This window comes from Salvelinus alpinus, chromosome 4, assembly GCF_045679555.1.
Source record: "Salvelinus alpinus chromosome 4, SLU_Salpinus.1, whole genome shotgun sequence".
NCBI classification, from domain to species: domain Eukaryota; kingdom Metazoa; phylum Chordata; class Actinopteri; order Salmoniformes; family Salmonidae; genus Salvelinus; species Salvelinus alpinus.
In genome coordinates this window covers 42,737,355-42,757,117 of record NC_092089.1, presented here as the reverse complement: position 1 = coordinate 42,757,117, position 19,763 = coordinate 42,737,355, and the positions used below count along the sequence as shown (strand labels likewise).

At 41.9% G+C, this 19,763-nt stretch overlaps 1 protein-coding gene across 2 annotated transcripts in view; it reads right to left on the bottom strand.

The window, feature by feature from the left end:
- The window catches only part of LOC139573581 (ubiquitin carboxyl-terminal hydrolase MINDY-3-like), a 49,673-nt gene that overhangs the window by 15,274 nt on the left and 14,636 nt on the right, over window positions 1-19,763 (bottom strand). For both annotated transcript variants that reach the window (XM_071397208.1, XM_071397207.1), the window contains exon 11: window positions 1,540-1,612. In XM_071397208.1, coding sequence (XP_071253309.1) covers window positions 1,540-1,612 — 73 coding nt within the window. The remainder of the gene's footprint in view (window positions 1-1,539; window positions 1,613-19,763) is intronic.

Below are 19,763 nucleotides of genomic sequence, written 5' to 3'. Positions count from 1 at the left end.
ACTTTGTGACAGATGAAATAAGTTTGATTGCAAGAGCCCTGACCTCAACCCCATCGAACACCTCTGGGATGAATTGTAACGCCGACTGCAAGCCAAGCCTAAATCGCACAACATCAGTGCCCGTCCTCACTAATGCTCGTGGCTGAATGGAAGCAAGTCCCTGCAGAAATGTTCCAACATCTTGTGGAACGCCTTCCCAGAAGAGTGGAGGCTGTTATAGCAGCAAAGAGGAGACCAACTTTATTAATGCCCATGATTTTTGAATGAGATGTTTGACAACCATGTGTCCACATACTTTTGGTAATATTGTTTGTCCCTCTCCCCTCATCGTTCGTTCAGTCTCTCACCTTCTTTCCACGGCCAAAAGCAGAGGGTAGTGATTATAAAGCAGCGGGCCACAGAATCTGACATCCTCTCGACTCAGTAAATACTCAGACTCAGTAGAACTCTCCTACATCCCTCCCTTCTCCAGCCAGGTCACCCGTGATACAAGTCAGTATTCGATGTCCATCCATGTCTCAGGACGTTGGAAACCGGCCACTAGAGGCAACAGTGAGCGCTGTTACCTTCAAGTAGGTTTCGGTTTTGTTAGGGCGTTGTGGACGGGGATGGCGGATAGGTGTAAGCATCTGCCTTGGGTTGCAAGTTCAAATCTAACGATAGAAAATTGCTTCGGAGTTAATGCCTGAACTTTAAAAACACTTCAAAATTTGACTTTTTGAACAACTTCTAAATTCGATCCATGAGAAATATGGATGAACGTCTAATTCTAACGTGAGACCAAGCTGGATGCCCTATCCTTGCCCCTTTCTTTGTTCCCGGTCACCCCTAAAAGACGAAGAGGATGGGAGCAGGTTGACTCAGCTGTGGGGGGATTGGGGCGGGCGGGCGTGCTGACACACACACACTAACCCCAAAACAACAGCAGAGATGAGAGGACCCCCGCTCAGAGGATGAGGAGAAGAGAGGATGAGAAGATAGGAGTGGGAGGTTATACAGGCACATGCTCTACCAGGAAGGAGAGAGGGGAAAAGATAACATGTCCAGGATATTGGTGTGTGTGTGTGTGTGTGTGTGTGTGTGTGTGAGAGAGAGACACACTATTAGGCGATATACCGTTTATACGTATGTTGGGGTATTTCAAAATACAGATGGTATGATATTCAATACCGATAAACCAGGGTCTGCAGGGTTTGCATGCTACGCCACTGCTTATAACTATAAGTATAACTATAAGAAACCTAAGATGTGGCAAATCAATTATATCCAGCTCAGGGCTCCAACTATGCATTTGGTTTGCTAACTTGCTAGCTAAGTGGCTAAGTGTCAAGATCAAGCTTCTTGGTTACAGCAGAGACATTCAATCCCCTCCTGGATCAAGATCCTCGTTGCCTAAATTGTTGTGCGTTCCTATTTTAATAGCACCCATTGTGTGCACTTCCGGTAATACTGTATACCCCAGTATGGTACAGAAACAGTATGAAAATCTGGATACTGCCCAACCCTAGAGACTATCAGACTATCTTTGAACAGTATTACCTTCTGGGTCGAAGGTTTGGAAGACTCTCCTGGCCTGTTCAGACGGAGACTCAGGAGCCACCAGACACATCTCCTACAAAAGACAAAAGAAAGGGACATATGTCAGATCTCAACATTATATTATAGTCTAAACACAGAAATTAGACGGGATTTTCTGGAGAATTGGAAGCCTAAGAGAGAGAGTGAGAGAGATGCTGTGTAGACCGAGGCACACAGAGATCACATAATAGGTCAAGAATTAAAAGATTACAACACCGGCTCTAAGGAGTGCGCACGCGTGTAAGCTAGCATGTGAATGTACGGACTATCATCATCATCAGGCTCTGTTGGGTTATTAGCTGATCTGCAGATAAAACCAGACGTTTTGTTTTCACTCAAAACACATATCAGCCAATCAGGCGCTCACACAGAGAGTTATAGTTGTTTGTTTGCTGGCTCAGAGTGACGTTGCCAGGGGGACTCGGAGGAGAAATAAGGAGAGACAGATTTCACAGAGATAGGACAGTGTGTGTGTTTGTTGAGATGAGGGAGGGGGGGGGGGGGGTTAGTCCCGTCCTCTGGATTCATCAACCCCCAACTCCGTACTCCCTTACCCAAGTTTCATAGTGAAATATCACAGTTTTGACAGGCTGGGAACCAAACTGCAAAAGCAAACACACACCGTGGTTAGCCTAGTATTAATGACACTGGCCGCATCCACTGAATTGGAGTATGTTTACTAGTGGCGTTTTACACAAACACACTCAGCCCGAATATAAACACACTCAGAAAAGAGCAAATAAACTGAGCACCTCTCCCTCAGCTAGCCTTTATTAAAGTAGGAGTTCAGTTGAAACAGTAGGTTATAGGGTATCACTGAGACATATTACCGTCCTCAGGGGTCACAGAGAGAGAGAGACGAACAGAGGAAGAGAGATGACAGAGGGAGATCAGGGGAAGAGTTGGGGAGAAAGAGACATCAAGAGAAGACTCCCAGCTGGTAGAGAGGAGTGCACACACACATTTCTCACTGTCAGAGCAGCTGGGGGTACAGAATGGGTAGATTTGTTAGTTTAAGTATCTCTATAAATCAAACGGTACATTCTTCCTCCAGATAGATAGACATGGAGTCAGACGTGTGTGTTAAGGGTTAATGAATGGTCAGGGGGTTAACTGCCCTTACATGAGCATAATTTACTGAGGAGGACGCTGCTGAAGGGAGTGTGTATGTGTGACATACAGCGCATTTGGAAAGTACTCAGTACTTGTTGAAGCACATTTGGCTGTGATCACAGCATCAAGTCTTCTTGGGTATGACACTACAAGCTTGGCACATCTGTATTTGGGGAGTTTCTCCTATTCTTCTCTGCAGATCCTCTCAAGCTCTGTCAGGTTAGATGGGGAGTGTTGCTGCACAGCTATTTTCAGGTCTCTCCAGAAATGTTAGATCAGGTTCAAGTCTGGGCTCTGGCTGTGCCCCTCAAGAACATTGAGACTTGTCCCGAAGCCACTCCTGCGATTTCTTGGCTGTGTGCTTAGGGTCGTAGTCCTGTTGGAAGGTAAACCTTCACCCCAGTCTGAGGTCCTGAGCAGGTTTTTATCAAGGATCTCTCTGTACTTTGCTCCGTTCATCTTTCCTTCAAATCCTGACTAGTCTCCCAGTCTCTGACGCTGAAAAAACATCCCCACAGCATGATGCTGCCACCACCATGCTTCACCGTAGGGATGGTGCCAGGTTTGCTCCAGATATGATGGTTGGTATTCAGGCCAAAGAGTTCAATCTTGGTTTCATCAGACCAGAGAACCTTGCTTCTCATGGTCTGAGAGTCCTTAAGGTGCCTTTTGGCAAACTCCAAGCCGGCTGTCTGTGCCTTTTACTGAGGAGAGGCTTCCATCTGGCCATTCTACCATAAATGCCTGATTGGTGGAGTGCTGCAGAAATGGTTGTCCTTCTGGAAGGTTCTCCCATCTCCACAGAGGAACTCTAGAGCTCTGTCAGAGTGACCATCAGGTTCTTGGTCACCTCCCTGACCAAGGCCCTTCTCCCCGGTAGCTCAGTTTGGCAGGGCGGACAGATTTAGGAAGAGTTTTGGTGGTTCCAAACTTCTTCCATTTAAGAATGATGGAGGCCAATGTGTTCTTGGACATTCAATGCTGTAGACATTTTTTGGTACCCATACCCAGATCTGTGCCTTGACACAATCCTGTCTCGAAGCTCTACGAACAATTCCTTTGACCTCATGGCTTGATTTTTGCTCTGATATGCATTGTCAACTGTGGGACCTTATATAGACAGGTGTGCGCCTTTCCAAATCATGTCCAATAAATTGTATTTACTACAGATGGACTCCAATCAAGTTGTAGAAACATCAAGGATGATCAATGGAAACAGGATGCACCTGAGCTCAATTTCGAGTCTCACAGCTGTCATGACTCTCCTGTGAAGACCTGCGCCCTCGCTCTCCCACAGAGGGGGAGAGGGGTGAAGTTTGACGTTTTATGACAGTCGTAAATACCTGCAGGAACTCTCTCCCACTCTGCAGAAATGAAAGTTAAAAATCCCTTTGTTACAACAGAGATTTTGTAGTACTGTGACATTCAAGATTGGATAATGAAACAATATTTCTGTAATTCAAACACTTGGAATGGTCCATGGGTATTTAAAGAACAATCCTGTTGAATTCATTACAATTTTGTGATGTCATTAAAGACGGTTTAACCAAATAACGATAACTCTAGAAATGTAAATCTGATAACTGGGACGTATACATCTAAATGTTGTGGAACTTATATGATTAAATATTAAACTATTTGTGAGAAGATGAAATGTGAGTTTAGCCTTCTAAATTAGAGAATTGTTTTTCATGTAAAGTTTTACCCAGTCAGTAACCACGCCCACGTGATCACAGACCTTGTGGCAACGTGACTGACAACGCCCTCCAAGGTGAGTGCTTAATAGGACTCGCTGAAGAATTTACGTATTAGACCAGAAAAACATGGAGCGTGGCTGCACGTTGAAATGGTAGGAATTTAAATCTCTAGAGACCAGTACATTTCCGGGTTGCTACAAGTGTGTAAAATGGTTCTAGCTCTACATTAGACCAGCGTGACCGACAGCGTGAGCTGAAAGGTACGAAATGGTTTGAAAATCTCTCTCGAAGAAGAAGAACAAGAAGAAGAAGACTACACAGGAACATTCAGTCTGCAGCTGTTTAAGTACTTTGGTCTAGTAAACTCGACCGAGAACCACCGGGTGGTACTTTGAAAGATCCATTTTAACGAACACTTTCTCTGGAAGATTCAGTCTAACAGACACTCCGAGACAGAGAAGCTAGCTACAAAGGACATGGTGACCTCTGGTGGCGAACCAGAAGACTTACACAACCAGAGACTGTCGAATTACTCCTCGTAGATGGATCAAGTATTTTCAACAGAGAGACAGCAAAGACATACACATGTAAATATGTACATTTCAATTCTTTCGAATGAGCGGCCGTTCATGTGCAAAGTATTTGCATTTCCATGAGCTGTATGTACAATCGTGGAATTCCTTTGTTTTTCCCTTTCCCTCTATTTTGAATCCGACATTTTGTGTAACAAGCATTCATATGGGTTTAGTCCACCAGGGACCTTTCATTGCATTGTGTTAGTAAACAATAACTATACCGTGTGTGTGTGTATGTATTTCTGTATGATTATTTAGTTAGAAAATAAATAATTAAGCCAACTTGCATACCACTGATTCATTTATGCTAGGGTTCGTGCAGATATCCAAGAATTTTGCGACAGTCAGAATGAGACTGATAAGGAAAATAATAATTAATGAATTGACTGACTGATGTAAGAGATATTTATATCTTTAGAGTTTAGTCGGGAGATAGTAACTCATTAACTTTCCCGTGGTGCCCCAGATTACTACTTAATTGTTATGATTAATCGCGTAATAATTGAACGTGATATGTAATTATTTTATAGATTAACAGTCAAACACATTAATGATAGTCACGACATAGCAAAGTGACTGAATAGATATTTCTGTTCCTAAAAAAACCTTTTTGCTTTGTCATTATGGGGTATTGTTTAGAATGCAGAGGATTTTTTCCACATTTTGTTACGTTACAGCCTTATTCTAAAATTGATTTTTTTTATTTTTTTTATCAAGGGGTCTGAATACTTCGATGGCACCGTAGAGTATTTATAAAAACCCAGCTATAGAGACGGGGTTAACTCATGTACTCTCCTCTAGCAGTGAGGGTTAAGACTTATAACTGTAGGTAATAACACAGCGCTGGAACCTATATGAGAGATGCAGGAGAGAGACACACACACACACACACACACAACAGGAAATATTCACGTAATAATATGGAATGCCCCTCAACCACAAATTGCAGAAAAAACATTTTTCATTCACCCCCATTGTAAGCTGCAACTTCGTCGTAGTTTTTTTGTTCTACAGAAATAACAAAACATGCCGAAAAGCTGCTGTGTTGTTCAAAGTACATGTAGCCAGGTCAAAAATCACAACCTATGGTTCGCAATGCTTCCATGTAGGGAAATAGATCTTGCGAGAAGAGCCCTGTGTCTTCAGGCTATCCGGTGTGGGAGAGTGGGAAATGTGGGACGTGTTGTCCAATTAGTCTACACATAGCTATGTTTGTGGAAGACATTTCATCACAGGTAAGACATTTAACTTGTTTAGTATAGTCTGTTTTGTAACTCCACTCACTACTTGCAGCTGTATAGTCTGTGTTGTTGGTCTTAGCTAGCTTAATGTTAAAGTTATCTAGCACTCACTCACGTGGCTGCTTGCATCATCATGAAAAGGGGCGAGGGAAGCACTACAATATTACCTTTTTATAAGTAGGGAGAATGCTAGGGAGCAGGCAATGTTGAAAAGTAAACTTTAGATATGTTGTACATTTCTTAAAATGTAGTTTTGTAAACGACTAAAACAGACCAAAAAAATAGTGCTTGAAAAATGTCAAGTTTCTGCTGTGAGCCAATGGGGTAATCACCACAGGTTGTTTTCCACACAAGCGGGCAGGGTCGGGACGTTCTATCACCTCCATGTCTCAGTCATAACCAGGTCTTGAGTCTCCTTAAGAGACAGTAAACATACTGTCATTTACAGACAAGGCAACATATCATTACCTGTAGTCTGCACACACGATGAGCTCAGATACAATAAAGCGACACACTAACAAAACGTGTCTATGTACAGGTAACTACCAAAATAAAGAAAACACCAACATAAAGTCTTAATAGGGTGTGGGGCCACCAGAAGTTAATGCACCTTTGCATAGATTCTACAAGTGTCTAACTTTATTGGAGGGATCCGACACCATTCTTCCATGAGATATTCCATAATTTGGGGTTTTGTTGATGGAAAACGCTGTTTCAGGCACCGCTCTAGAATCTCCTATAAGTGTTCAATTGGGTTGAGATCTGGTGACACACACACAGAAACTTTAAACCCCCTATGCTCCTTTGAGACCCCTCTTTCAAAAAGTCACAGATCTCTTCTAGCCATGATAGCCAAAATAAATGGGCAACTGTGCATTTTTTAACACCACCCTAAGCATGATGGGATATGAATTGCTTAATTAACTTAATGAACACCCACTTTCAACATATTTTGTATTCCTCATTTACCCAGTTACCTATGTGTGTAGTGTGTGGGTGTGTTAAATGCCAGGCCTGCTAGTATGTCTTTGATGTGTGTTTTATTAGAGGCCTGGAGATGCTGCTGAGTTTAGATTACATGTCATGTCACACACTCCACAGGGAAGGGGTGTGTGTATTAGCACCGTCCCCTTCCAGCCTCTTGTTTGCTTGCACTGGACCAGAGGACTGCATTCTCTAAATGAGTACGCACGTGCACCCCCCCCCCCCCCCCAATGGTACCAAGATGTGTGCGCTATGAAAATCAAGAGGAATGCATTCCAAACTAGCTCAGAACCTAATTCTGTTCCACAAACCCTCAAGTCTGGGTTGTCTACTGGAGCAGATTCTTATTAAATCAGATCCAGCTCCTGAACAGCAACAGAAAACCTCTTAAAATAGAAACACACTAGTCCAGCTCATCTCTATCCATCTGGTTCTCTCCCCTTCCCTCCTACTTTAGTTTGGGCATTTTCTAACCCTCTTTCTATCCCTCACCTTCCCTCCATCCAGCCTCCCCTTAACCCCTCGCTCTCTCCTGAGATGTAAGTAGTTGTAGATGGGTGTAGCCTTGCCCCTCTCGTCAATCCCGCTCTTCAGCTTCCCCTTCCTCCTTTCTCTACCCCTCCCTCTTTGTACCTCTGTTCTGTCCTGACACATACTTTCATCTGCCTCTCCATCCCTGACCATTCTCTTCCTCTGTCACGCTAACAGGAACTCCTAGTCTACAGTGTGTGGTGTTGGTTTAGTGTTTCGCTTTGTTAGGTGGAGAGCCTCTTGAAGCAGAAGACTCAATTACACTCAGACCTTTGTCCTGGCTAAGAGAGACTGAGAGGTGTGTGTGCCAGAGAAAGACAGGTGATTAATGGTCTGTCAGGGACAACAAGCTATCTGGAGTCTCTGTCTAGGTGTGTGTGTGTGTATGTGTGTCTGAACAACAGAACAAGATTACAGAGAACAGGGCTATACAGAACAGCTATAGAGACTGAGACCAGTCACAGACAAGGGGCCAGGCCCTATCACACACAGCCTTTGTCCCTGCTAGAATAGAACAGGTCAGATGCGTCAGAGAATATTAATGACGGTTACTGTACACTTCTTTCACTTGGATCTAGCTTTGTGTGTGTATGCGCACTCACAGGTAAGATACCATAGCTCTTTTCTTTTTCTAAGAGGCTCTGAAAGGGAGACCTGCCTCAGACCTAATGACCCCATCCGCTCTCTCACTCACTGAGACGTTTAGGAAGACGTGTACTTGTGTCTGTATTATACATCAGACACATGCTCTTTGGGGAAAGACAGAGTGTGTGTGTGTGTGTGTGTGTGTGTCAGTAAGAGGCCAGTCTCTTGAGAGACACTGAGGGCCAGAAGAGCTGCTCTATCTCACGTTAAATCACTGACCCATAACGGTGCTTCTACACACACACACACACACACACACACCGGTTAAACCATCAGAGTGCGTAAACACACAGTCATACACAGCTCCCGAGAGGGGCTTAAGGATAAGAGGATAGAGGCTTGTGAATGGCATCACTCTCAGATGGAAAGGAAGAGAGAAAAGAGGAAACACTACAGAGAAAGAAGACAAAGAGGACATGGTCCCCTAGGGCAGTCAGAAGCCCTTTTTAAGTACATCTTTCCTTCCACACTCCCTCACATCCTTTCAGGATTAAAATATGTCATTATGACTGATGTGACATGACATGATAGGGTTAATGACAGGGCTGCAGTGGAGCAGGTTGAGCGCTTCAAGATTCTTGGTGTCCACATCACCAACAAAACTAACATGGTCCAAGCACACCAAGACAGCCGTGAAGAGGGCACGACAAAGCCTATTCCCCCTCAGGAGACTGAAACGATTTGGCATGGGTCCTCAGATCCTCAAAAAGTTCTACAGCTGCACCATCGAGAGCATCCCGACTGGTTGCATCACTGCCTGGCATGGCAACAGCTCGGCCTCCGACCACAAGGCACTACAGAGGGTAGTGCGTACAGCCCAGTACATCACTGAGGCAAAGCTTCCTGACATCCAGGACCTCTATACCAGGCAGTGTCAGGAAGGCCCCAAAAACTCCAGCCACCCTAGTCAGACTGTCCTCTCTGCTACCGCACGGCAAGAGGTACAGGAGGGCCAAGTCTAGGTCCAAAAGGCTCCTTAACAGTTTCTACCCTCAAGCCATAAGACTCCTGGACTATTTGCATTGCCCCCCCCCCCCCCCCCCTCCTCAACCCCCATTTTTACACTGCTGCTACTCTGTTTATTATCCAGTCACTTTACCTCTACCTACATATTACCTGGACTAACCTGTGCCCCTGCATATCGACTCTGTACCGGTACCCCCTGAATATAGCCTCGCTACTGTTCTTTTTTTTTTTCAATCTTATTTTTTTTATTTAATTACTTCCTTTAATTTGAGTAAATACTTAATTTGTTTATTCTTAACTGCATTGTTGGTTAAGGGCTTGTAAGTAAGCATTTCACTGTTGTATTCAGCGCATGTGACAAATACAATTTGATTTGACTGATTAACTGTAGAGTAGAATTTGAACGCAGTGGCTGTACAGTAACATGCTATACATGACAGAGCTAAGAGTCTCCGCTTCACATTGGTCAACTTCTACATTTTTTTTTGCAGAACCGGAAAATGGTCCAATTCACACACTCAAGAGAACATCCCTGGTCATCCCTACGGTCTCTGATCTGGTGGACACATTAAACACAAAAGCTTAATTTGTAAATTATGTCTAAGTGCTGGAGTGTGCCCCTGGCTATCCGTAAATTAAAGAAAAACAAGACAATGGTGCATTCTGGTTTGCTTAATAAGGAATTTGAAAAGATTCATACTTTTACGTTTGATACTTGACCCTTGTGTAGTCTTAAACATTCTATATACTCCCCTTGTCCTAAGGGTAAAAAAATGACCCGCCTTCACTAAACCCCTAAAATAAAGCAGCTTAATTGAATTTTAAACCCCAAATCTATTTTGCATGAAGAAACAACCTGTCATTCAAACTTTGTGAATATCTGAGTTTTCCCTCTTCACAATACAGAAAGACTGCATTTAAAATCAGTGAACACCACTCATTTTTATTACAACACACCTGTCATAATTGTTTTCTTTACTAAAGTAGGTTTATTTTTAGTAAAGGTACTGCATAGGTGTAAAAAAAAAATTGAGCAAGAGAAAGCAGCAGAAATGTGCAGAATGTCGTTTTGAATGCATTTTATTGAAGCGAAACACTAACAGTCTTGAACTTTTTTGGCAACATAGTGATATATTCTTATAGTGTACAATGAGGAATTCAACTACAAAATACTAGCCTTCTCCCATTTTTTTAACCATTGCCCACATCCACAAGGTGTATAAACAATAAATACAAAATAAAATACAAAACAAAAAATGTGAAGAACATAAAATCAATCAACTCTAAATTAGCACATGTAGGACAGTATACAAGTGTGTGTACATGGACTTTGCAGATGTATCTCACACATGTGCAGCACATAGTATTTGTTTTACAGTCCTTCTTTGGGGGGCAGAATTGGCATCTCCTCCTCTTGCCTGCCCCAGCCTCAGGTAGATCAGGTCAAGATTCAGCCCCCTGAACAGCTTTCACAAGCGCTGCAGAGGCTGCTGTGCGGGGGAGGCGCTCCCTTCTTTGAATGTGTGGGGTTACAAGTGCCTTTCCCAGCTGCTCCAGAACACCCTCTTGTTCCGCTTATCAGGCATCCAGGTAGGGTTGATCTTGTTCCATATTACGAAGGCATTGTATGAGGGCACATCAATGATGTTATGGTAGATGACCAGGGGCCAGTGGGCAGTCATCCTCCTGCAGCTGTAAGTACTATCACCTTGTCCAGGTTGTTCACGCCTCCTTTGTTGTGGTTGTAGTCCAAGATGATGGCTGGCTTCCTGTCCTCATGATCGCTGATCTAAGCCATTTTGTGCAGTGTGCTCAGGAGGACCACATTCTTGTTCCTCTTTGGGAGGTAAGAAACTAGAGTGGTGGTGAAGGCAAACTTTTATGAGAAGGCCTCTCTCCCCCTTGTTGCGAGGAGTGCAGGGGGGTGCTCAGACGTGTTCTTTTAACTGTGCCAACCATGGTGATCTTCCTCTTCAGGAGCTGCTGGCTGAGTTCAATCAGTAAAACACTTAATCTCAATTTATCATTGTGTGCATCTTTGTGGTTTGTAAATTACCTTATAGCTGCCGGGTCAGAAATGACCGTAATATAATCTTTGTACCCTGGTGGTGTACAGCTTTCATGGAAATATGAACAGAGGTGATGTTGTTTCACTTTTTCTAATGTTAGTGTCACTCTAGGAAAAGGAAAACAAACATAATTTAGGGGGTTCTCTGCTGTTTTTGATTTTTGACCCTTAAGACAACACAAGGGTTAAGTATCTTTTGGCAATTACAGTTACTTTTGACAGTTAAGTATATTTAAAACCAAATACTTTCAGACTTTTACTCATTAAGTATTTTACTGGGTGACTCACTTTTACTTGAGTCCTATTCTATTGAGGCAGCTTTACTTTTACTAAAGTATGACAATTGGGTACTTTTTCCAACACTGCATAAAACGCATATCATAGTGTCAAGGTTTATTTATGATCACTATGTTTGTACAAGATGACTTGGCATTATACCCTGGGTTGTTCTCAACAGATTGAGCCTGTTTGTTGTGAAGAGAATTTGCTGTGCACCACGCATCTGAATGCACACATGACTCAATTCTGAGAACCAAAATTACAATCTGCTTCTCTGAATTGCCTTGTGAAAGCCTAACACAAATACCTTATTTTATAATTTAGCTTGTCATGTTGGCAATCGAAGTTTTCAAATTATGTTCACCTGACCCAGATCGCGATTTATAATGGACAATTACAATCAGTAACTGGGTCAAAACAACTACAAGTGTGCTTGCTCTAGTTCTTCAACGGCACAGCAATGAGAGCTTAAAATAAATAAAAAACACACAAAAAAAGACTTCGAGTCAATGTGCATTGAAATTACTTAGCAACTGTGCACACTTTGGAGAGGTATGGATGTTGTCTCAAAGTTTTCAAATACACAAAATATTCTCTCCACAATCTCTCCTCCCCTGCCTTGCTTCCTTCTCCTCCCTCTGTAGTCTCATCCCCCTCTCCTCTCCCTCCTTCTCTGTGGTGACAGAAGGCCTCAGATCCCATTACAGGCCATTCTAGAGAGCCTGTAATGGGATGAAGAGAGGTGGATGGGGGGGTGAGAAAGGTAAAAAGAGGGAGGGTGGTGGAAAGGGGGAGCTTTTGTCCCATTAGATCAGATAAAAACACTAATGCTATGAGGCAGTCACACACTAATGGTCTAAAAGCCACACTAACAATGACGGGACATCACACACACTAGATAGGGACACAGGGGAATCATAGAACAGGCATCACAAGATGCATGGTTTGAGGTCAGCTCCAGAGCTCTCTCAACACTAACACACTGAACGCTGTCGTCGTCATCGTCACACTGACATTAACTAGTTACAACTGTAATGACACGATATGCACGCGCGTGTGTATGTGGAAAAAGGGAGACCGTGTGTCTGACGGGGCAGACAGCTCCTCTCCCTAATCAGCGTAGTGTCAGCTGCATGAACTCAGTGTGTGTTGAGGATGGAGGAGAACCCAAACCGGATGCCATATCCTACATATCTTTGCTTACCATAATAATATGCATAACCTGCTTGATTGCTTACACAAAAGTTAAAATGGTTTGAAGTACAAGGGGTAAAAAATATATTTTTGGTTTAAAATTTTACCTCCTTTTTCATGATATTCAAATTGGTAGTTACGATCTTGTCTCATCGCTGCAACTCCCCAACGGGCTCGGGGGAGGCGAAGCTCGAATCATGCGTCCTCTGAAACAAGTCACGCTGCGTCTTAACACCTGCTTGCTTAACCCGGAAGCCAGCCGCACAAATGTGTCGGAGGAAACACCGTTCAACTGACGACTGAAGTCAGCTTGCAGGCACCCGGCCCACATCAAATCAAATCAAATTTTATTAGTCACATACACATGGTTAGCAGATGTTAATGCGAGTGTAGCGAAATGCTTGTGCTTCTAGTTCCGACAATGCAGTAATAACCAACAAGTAATCTAACCTAACAATTCCACAACTACTACCTTATACACACACACACAAGTGTAAAGGGATCAAGGAGTCGCTAGAACGCGATGAGCCATACGGGACTCCCGGTCACGGTACAAGTGTTTTTATATAACCCTGTGACCCAGATCACACAGAATTCTCAGAGGCCTCAACATGTGACAATCCAAACTTGAAATAGCTCTAGCTCCTCAATATCACTCTCTGTACCAAAAATCAGCAGATACCTCCCTGTTCAATTGAAAGTTGAATGAGATTCATATCACCCAACGTCTGTAATGATGCATGTATACGTAATTCAGAAAGACTATATACTGTAGCCTTGAGACAGAAGAATAAATTGGCCTTTTGTGCCATTTGTTTCTTAGCCATTAGGGGTTTTTAGCCACTGGTTTTGACATACTGTAGATGTAAATGCCATGCTATTAATTTTGTACTATGCTCTTGCATCTAAGTAACTTGCCCTCACATCTTGCATATTGAATGTAAATTCATATACTCAAACGTGTTACTTCGACCACACCATGAGTCTCCTCTCTCCCCAGCCAAGTGAACAATCATAAATGAGGGGTCCACAGAGTGTCCACGGTCTCCAGCGGGACAAACGGATCCAGATGGGAACTCTGGGATCACATTCCCAAAAGGAAAACAACCACCTGAGGGCACACACATCTATGACCATTAATGCTAATCAGGATCAGGTTCCCCCTCTCTCAGGAATGTGTGTGTGTGTGTGCTGTCACCAGTGCCTTGGGAGCCATGGTGGTTATTGGAAGTCATCACAGTGAAATCATGAGGACCATGAATCTGGGTCATCTAGTTTGCCTCGACATGTGTTCCAGTCCCCTAGCAGGCAGACACTACCCAGTACCCTGCTTTTCCCCAGGGGACATGGAACAACTGCTCTAATCTAAAATGATAGTTTCCAACAATCAAGATGTTTCCATAAGCGGAGTAGAAGCACAATACACAACATCTTCACAGATATGGGACTTGGACTCATCTCAATAAGACCCCTTTAAAAAGGCCTGGAAACTGCTGACAAACTTCTGCTTTTGGAGTTAACGATCACTTTATACAATAATTGTATTATCCATTTCCTCGAAAATCCATTGGGTGTGGTGTTATGAGATAAACGCTAGCTGTAGCATTCTGTTTTCCTCTGATGCCATATCCTGTACCAGAGAGAATCAATTCCCTCCGGCCTTAAACTGATTGCTGGCTTTGATACGCAGGTATAGCAGTATACAGTTACACACACGATCCACAGCCAACAGAATCCAGTGCCTGTATGTAGAAGGATCTTTCAGTTTATTCTTGGAAGAATTGTTTACTAAAATAGTGTTCCAAATTGTTAAAGTAATTTTACTTCAAGATAGAATGTGCAGTAGGGGGGGGGGACAGTGCCACCACCATTGTTATAGGTCGTTATCAATAAAACGTAACAATACGTTGCAGAACGTTCGATTTGCCTGCTAGAGGGCAAGGAGAGCCAACTCCACTTAAACCATTGACAACTATGTTGTTTTCAAGGGATTGTTAAATAAAATGTTAATTATTTGGCTGTAACAATCACCTCTTGAAGAACAGTCAGAACTCCACATTTTGGATTTAAAAAATAATTGCTCACATTTAGCTCAGCTCTTTTATCAGTTATATAGCAAGTAACTGCATGCTTTTCATGGTCAGTAAACATGATTATGTCATACATGAGGGTAGTCTCGATCTCTCAATATTGGCCACCATTAATTTGATATTTGAGTGATAATAAAAGTGAACTATACCTGACTATACCTGAGTATTTTAAGTTTAAGATAATTGTCCCATCCTTTGTGGGCTCTACCTGTCAAGCAGCAGAAGGAAGCATTTGCCAATGTACTGTTAGCTGACATTTTCTACTCTGCAAGCTACCAGTAGAAACTTTGTACAGTTGGCTAAACATAGTGGTAAGTAGACCTAATGTACTTTTTTATCCAACCAACGTAGCCCTACTTAGTGAAGTTAGCTAACATCCCCTTTTCAACTTTGTTTAAACATTTCTTATGGCTGGGATCCCGTTAACGGGATCGATATGACAACAGCCAGTGAAAGTGCAGGGCGCCAAATTCAAAACAGAAATCTCAAAATTAAAATGACTCAGACATAAGTATTTTACACCATTTTAAAGATAAACTTGTTGTTATTCCCACCACAGTGTCCGATTTCAAAAAGGCTTTACGACGAAAGCACAACATATCATTATGTTAGGTCAGCACCTATTCACAGAAAAACACAGCCATTTTCCAGCCAAAGAGAGGAGTCACAAAAAGCAGAAAGAGATAAAATGAATCACTAACCTTTGATGATCCTCATCAGATGACACTCATAGGACTTCATGTTACACAATACATGTATGTTTTGTTCGATAAAGTTCATATTTATATCCAAAAATCTTAGTTTACATTGGTGTGTTATGTTCAGTAATGTTTTGCCTCCAAAACATCCGGTGATTTTGCAGAGAGCCACATCAATTTACAGAAATACTCATAATAAACATTGATAAAAGATACAAGTGTTATACATGGAACTTTAGATAAACCTCTCCTTAATGCAACCGCTGTGTCAGATTTCAAAAGAACTTTACGGAAAAAGCACACCATGCTATAATCTGAGTACAGCGCTCAGAGCCCAAACAAGCCATAAAGATATCCGCCATGTTGTAGAGTCAACAGATGTCAGAATAGCATTATAAATACTCACTTACCTTTGATGATCTTCATCAGAATGCACTCCCAGGAATCCCAGTTCCACAATAAATTTGATTTGTTCCATAAAGTCCATCATTTATGTCCAAATACCTCCTTTTTGTTTGCGCGTTCAGTACACAATCCAAACTCACGACGCGCGGGCAAGTCCATGCGAAAGTTCAGACGAAAAGTCATATTACAGTTCGTAGAAACATGTCAAACGAAGTATAGAATCAATCTTTAGGATGTTTTTAACATAAATCTTCAATAATGTTCCAACCGGAGAATTCCTTTGTCTGTAGAAATTCGATGGAACGCAGGTCTAACTATCACGTGAACGTGTGTGGTCAGCTCATGGCACTCTGCAAGATCCCTGACTCAGAGCCCTCATTCCCCCTCCTTCACAGTAGAAGCATCAAACAAGGTTCTAAAGTCTGTTGACATCTAGTGGAAGCCTTAGGAAGTGCAATATGACCAATATCCCACTGTATATTCGATAGGCGATGAGTTGAAAAACTTCAAACCTCAGATTTCCCACTTCCTGGTTGGATTTTTTTCTCAGGTTTTTGCCTGCCAAATGAGTTCTGTTATACTCACAGACATCATTCAAACAGTTTTAGAAACTTCATAGTGTTTTCTATCCAAATCTACTAATAATATGCATATATTAGCAACTGGGCCTTAGTAGCAGGCAGTTACTCTGGGCTAGAGGTCGACCGAGTATGATTTTGCAACGCCGATACCGATTATTGGAGGACCAAAAAAGCCGATACCGATTAATCGGACGATTTTTTTTTTATTTTTTATTTGTAATAATGACAATTACAACAATACTGAATGAACACTTATTTTAACTTAATATAATACATCAATAAAATCAATTCAGCCTCAAGAAAATTATGAAACATGTTCAATTTGGTTTAAATAATGCAAAAACAAAGTGTTGGAGAAGAAAGTAAAAATGCAATATGTGCCATGTAAGAAAGCTAACGTTTCAGTTCCTTGCTCAGAACATGAGAACATATGAAAGCTGGTGGTTCCTTTGAACATGAGTCTTCAATATTCCCAGGTAAGACGTTTTAGGTTGTAGTTATTATAGGAATTATAGGACTATTTCCCTCTATACCATTTGTATTTCATTAACCTTTGACTATTGGATGTTCTTATAGGCACTTTAGTATTGCAAGTGTAACAGTATAGCTTCCATCCCTCTCCTCGCTCCTCCCTGGGCTCGAACCAGCAACACAACGACAACAGCCACCATCGAAGCAGCGTTACCCATGCAGAGCAAGGGGAACAACTACTAGAAGGCTCAGAGCGAGTGACGTTTGAAACACTATTAGCGCGCGCTAACTAGCTAGCCATTTCACTTCGGTTACACCAGCCTCATCTCGGGAGTTGATAGGCTTGAAGTCATAAACAGCGCAATGCTTGACGCACAACGAAGAGCTGCCGGCAAAACGGACGAAAGTGCTGTTTGAATGAATGTTTACGCGCCTGCTTCTGCCTACCACCGCTCAGTCAGATACTTGTATGCTTGTATGCTCAGTCAGATTATATGCAACGCAGGACACGCTAGATAATATCTAGTAATATCATCAACCATGTGTAGTTAACTAGTGGTTTTGATTGATTGTTTTTTATAAGATAAGTTTAATGCTAGCTAGCAACTTACCTTGGCTTACTGCATTCGCATAACAGGCAGTCTCCTTGTGGAGTGCAACGAGAGAGAGGCAGGTCGTTATTGTGTTGGACTAGTTAACTGTAAGGTTGCAAGATTGGATCCCCCGAGCTGACACGGTGAAAATCTGTCTTTCTGCCCCTGAACAAGGCAGTTAACCCACCGTTCCTAGGCCGTCATTGAAAATAAGAATGTGTTCTTAACTGACTTGCCTAGTTAAATAACCTCTTTGGGCTGCAGGGGCAGTATTGAGTAGCCTGGATAAAAGGTTTCAAACGGCCTCGTACTCAATTCTTGCTCGTACAATATGCATATTATTATTACTATTGGATAGAAACACTCTCTAGTTTCTAAAACCGTTTGAATTATATCTGTGAGTAAAACAGAACTCATTTTGCAGCAAACTTCCTGACAGGAAGTGGAAAAGCTGAAATCGATGCTCTGTTCTAGGGCCTGCCTATAAATGTGCTTGATATTTATTAGTATACATGCACTTCATACGCCTTCCACTAGATGTCAACAGGCAGTGAGAGAAGAAATGGAGTGTATAACATGATCTGAGGTCGAATAAAAGCTCTTGGCATGACGTGACCCCAATTTCCTGTTTTCTGGAACGCGCGAGAAGGGACCTGGTATTGCCTTCTGTAAAGCTGTCGTTATAGACGACTAATATCTCCGGCTTTGATTTTATTTGATACATGTGACAATATCATCGTAAAGTATGTTTTTTCAATATAGTTTTATTAGATTATTGAAATTTTTCCGGGACGTTAGGCGTGTTGCTTTGTCTGCGTATGTTCAGGAAGGAGAGCTTCGCGCCACTTTGCTAGCTTTCCGTGCTAATTGACTGGAGAAGAGGACATTCTAAATCCAAACAACGATTGTTCTGGACAAAGGACCCCTTGTACAACATTCTGATGGAAGATCATCAAAAGTAGGACCCATTTTATGATGCTATTTCATATATCTGTCGAACATGTGAACTAGTAGTTTGCGCCCAGATTTTGGACACGCTCTCGCCATAACGTAAACTGCATGTCGTAATGAAGTTATTTTTAGAATTCTAACACGGCGATTGCATTAAGAACTAGTGTATCTATCATTTCCTATACAACATGTATTTTTTAGTAATGTTTATGAATAGTTATTTGGTCAGAATATGTGAGTGTCAGAAAAATATCCGGACGTTGTGGGAAAAAGATGCTACGTTAGCACAATGTATAACCACTGATTTCAGCTCTAAATATGCACATTTTCGAACAAAACATAAGTGTATGTATAACCTGATGTTATAGGACTGTCATCTGATGAAGCTTATCAAGGTTAGTCAAATTATATATCTTTTGCTGGTTTGTTACGATCGCTAACTTTTGCTGCTGGTAAATGGCTTGTGTTTCTGGCTATTGTGGTAAGCTAATATAATGCTATATTGTGTTTTCGCTGTAAAACACTTAAGAAATCGGAAATATTGGCTGGATTCACAAGATGCTTGTCTTTCATTTGCTGTACATCATGTATTTTTCAGAAATGTTTTATGATGAGTATTTAGGTATTTCACGTTGGTGTCTGTAATTACTCTGGTGCTATTTCTGACGGTAGCTGTGATGGTAGCTGCAATGTAAAACTGATTTATACCTCAAATATGCACATTTTTCGAACAAAACATAGATTTATTGTATAACATGTTATAAGACTGTCATCTGATGAAGTTGTTTCTTGGTTAGTTTGGTTGGTTCTTGGTTAGTTAGGTTGGTTTTGTGCATGCTACCTGTGCTGTGAAAAATGTCTGTCCTTTTTTGTATTTGGTGGTGAGCTAACATAAATATACGTGGTGTTTTCGCTGTAAAACATTTTTAAAAAATCGGACATGTTGGCTGGATTCACAAGATGTTTATCTTTCATTTGCTGTATTGGACTTGTTAATGTGTGAAAGTTAAATATTTCAAAAAAATATATTTTGAATTTCGTGCCCTGCACTTGAGCTGGCTGTTGTCATAAGTGTACCGACATCGGGCTTGCAGCCCAAAGAA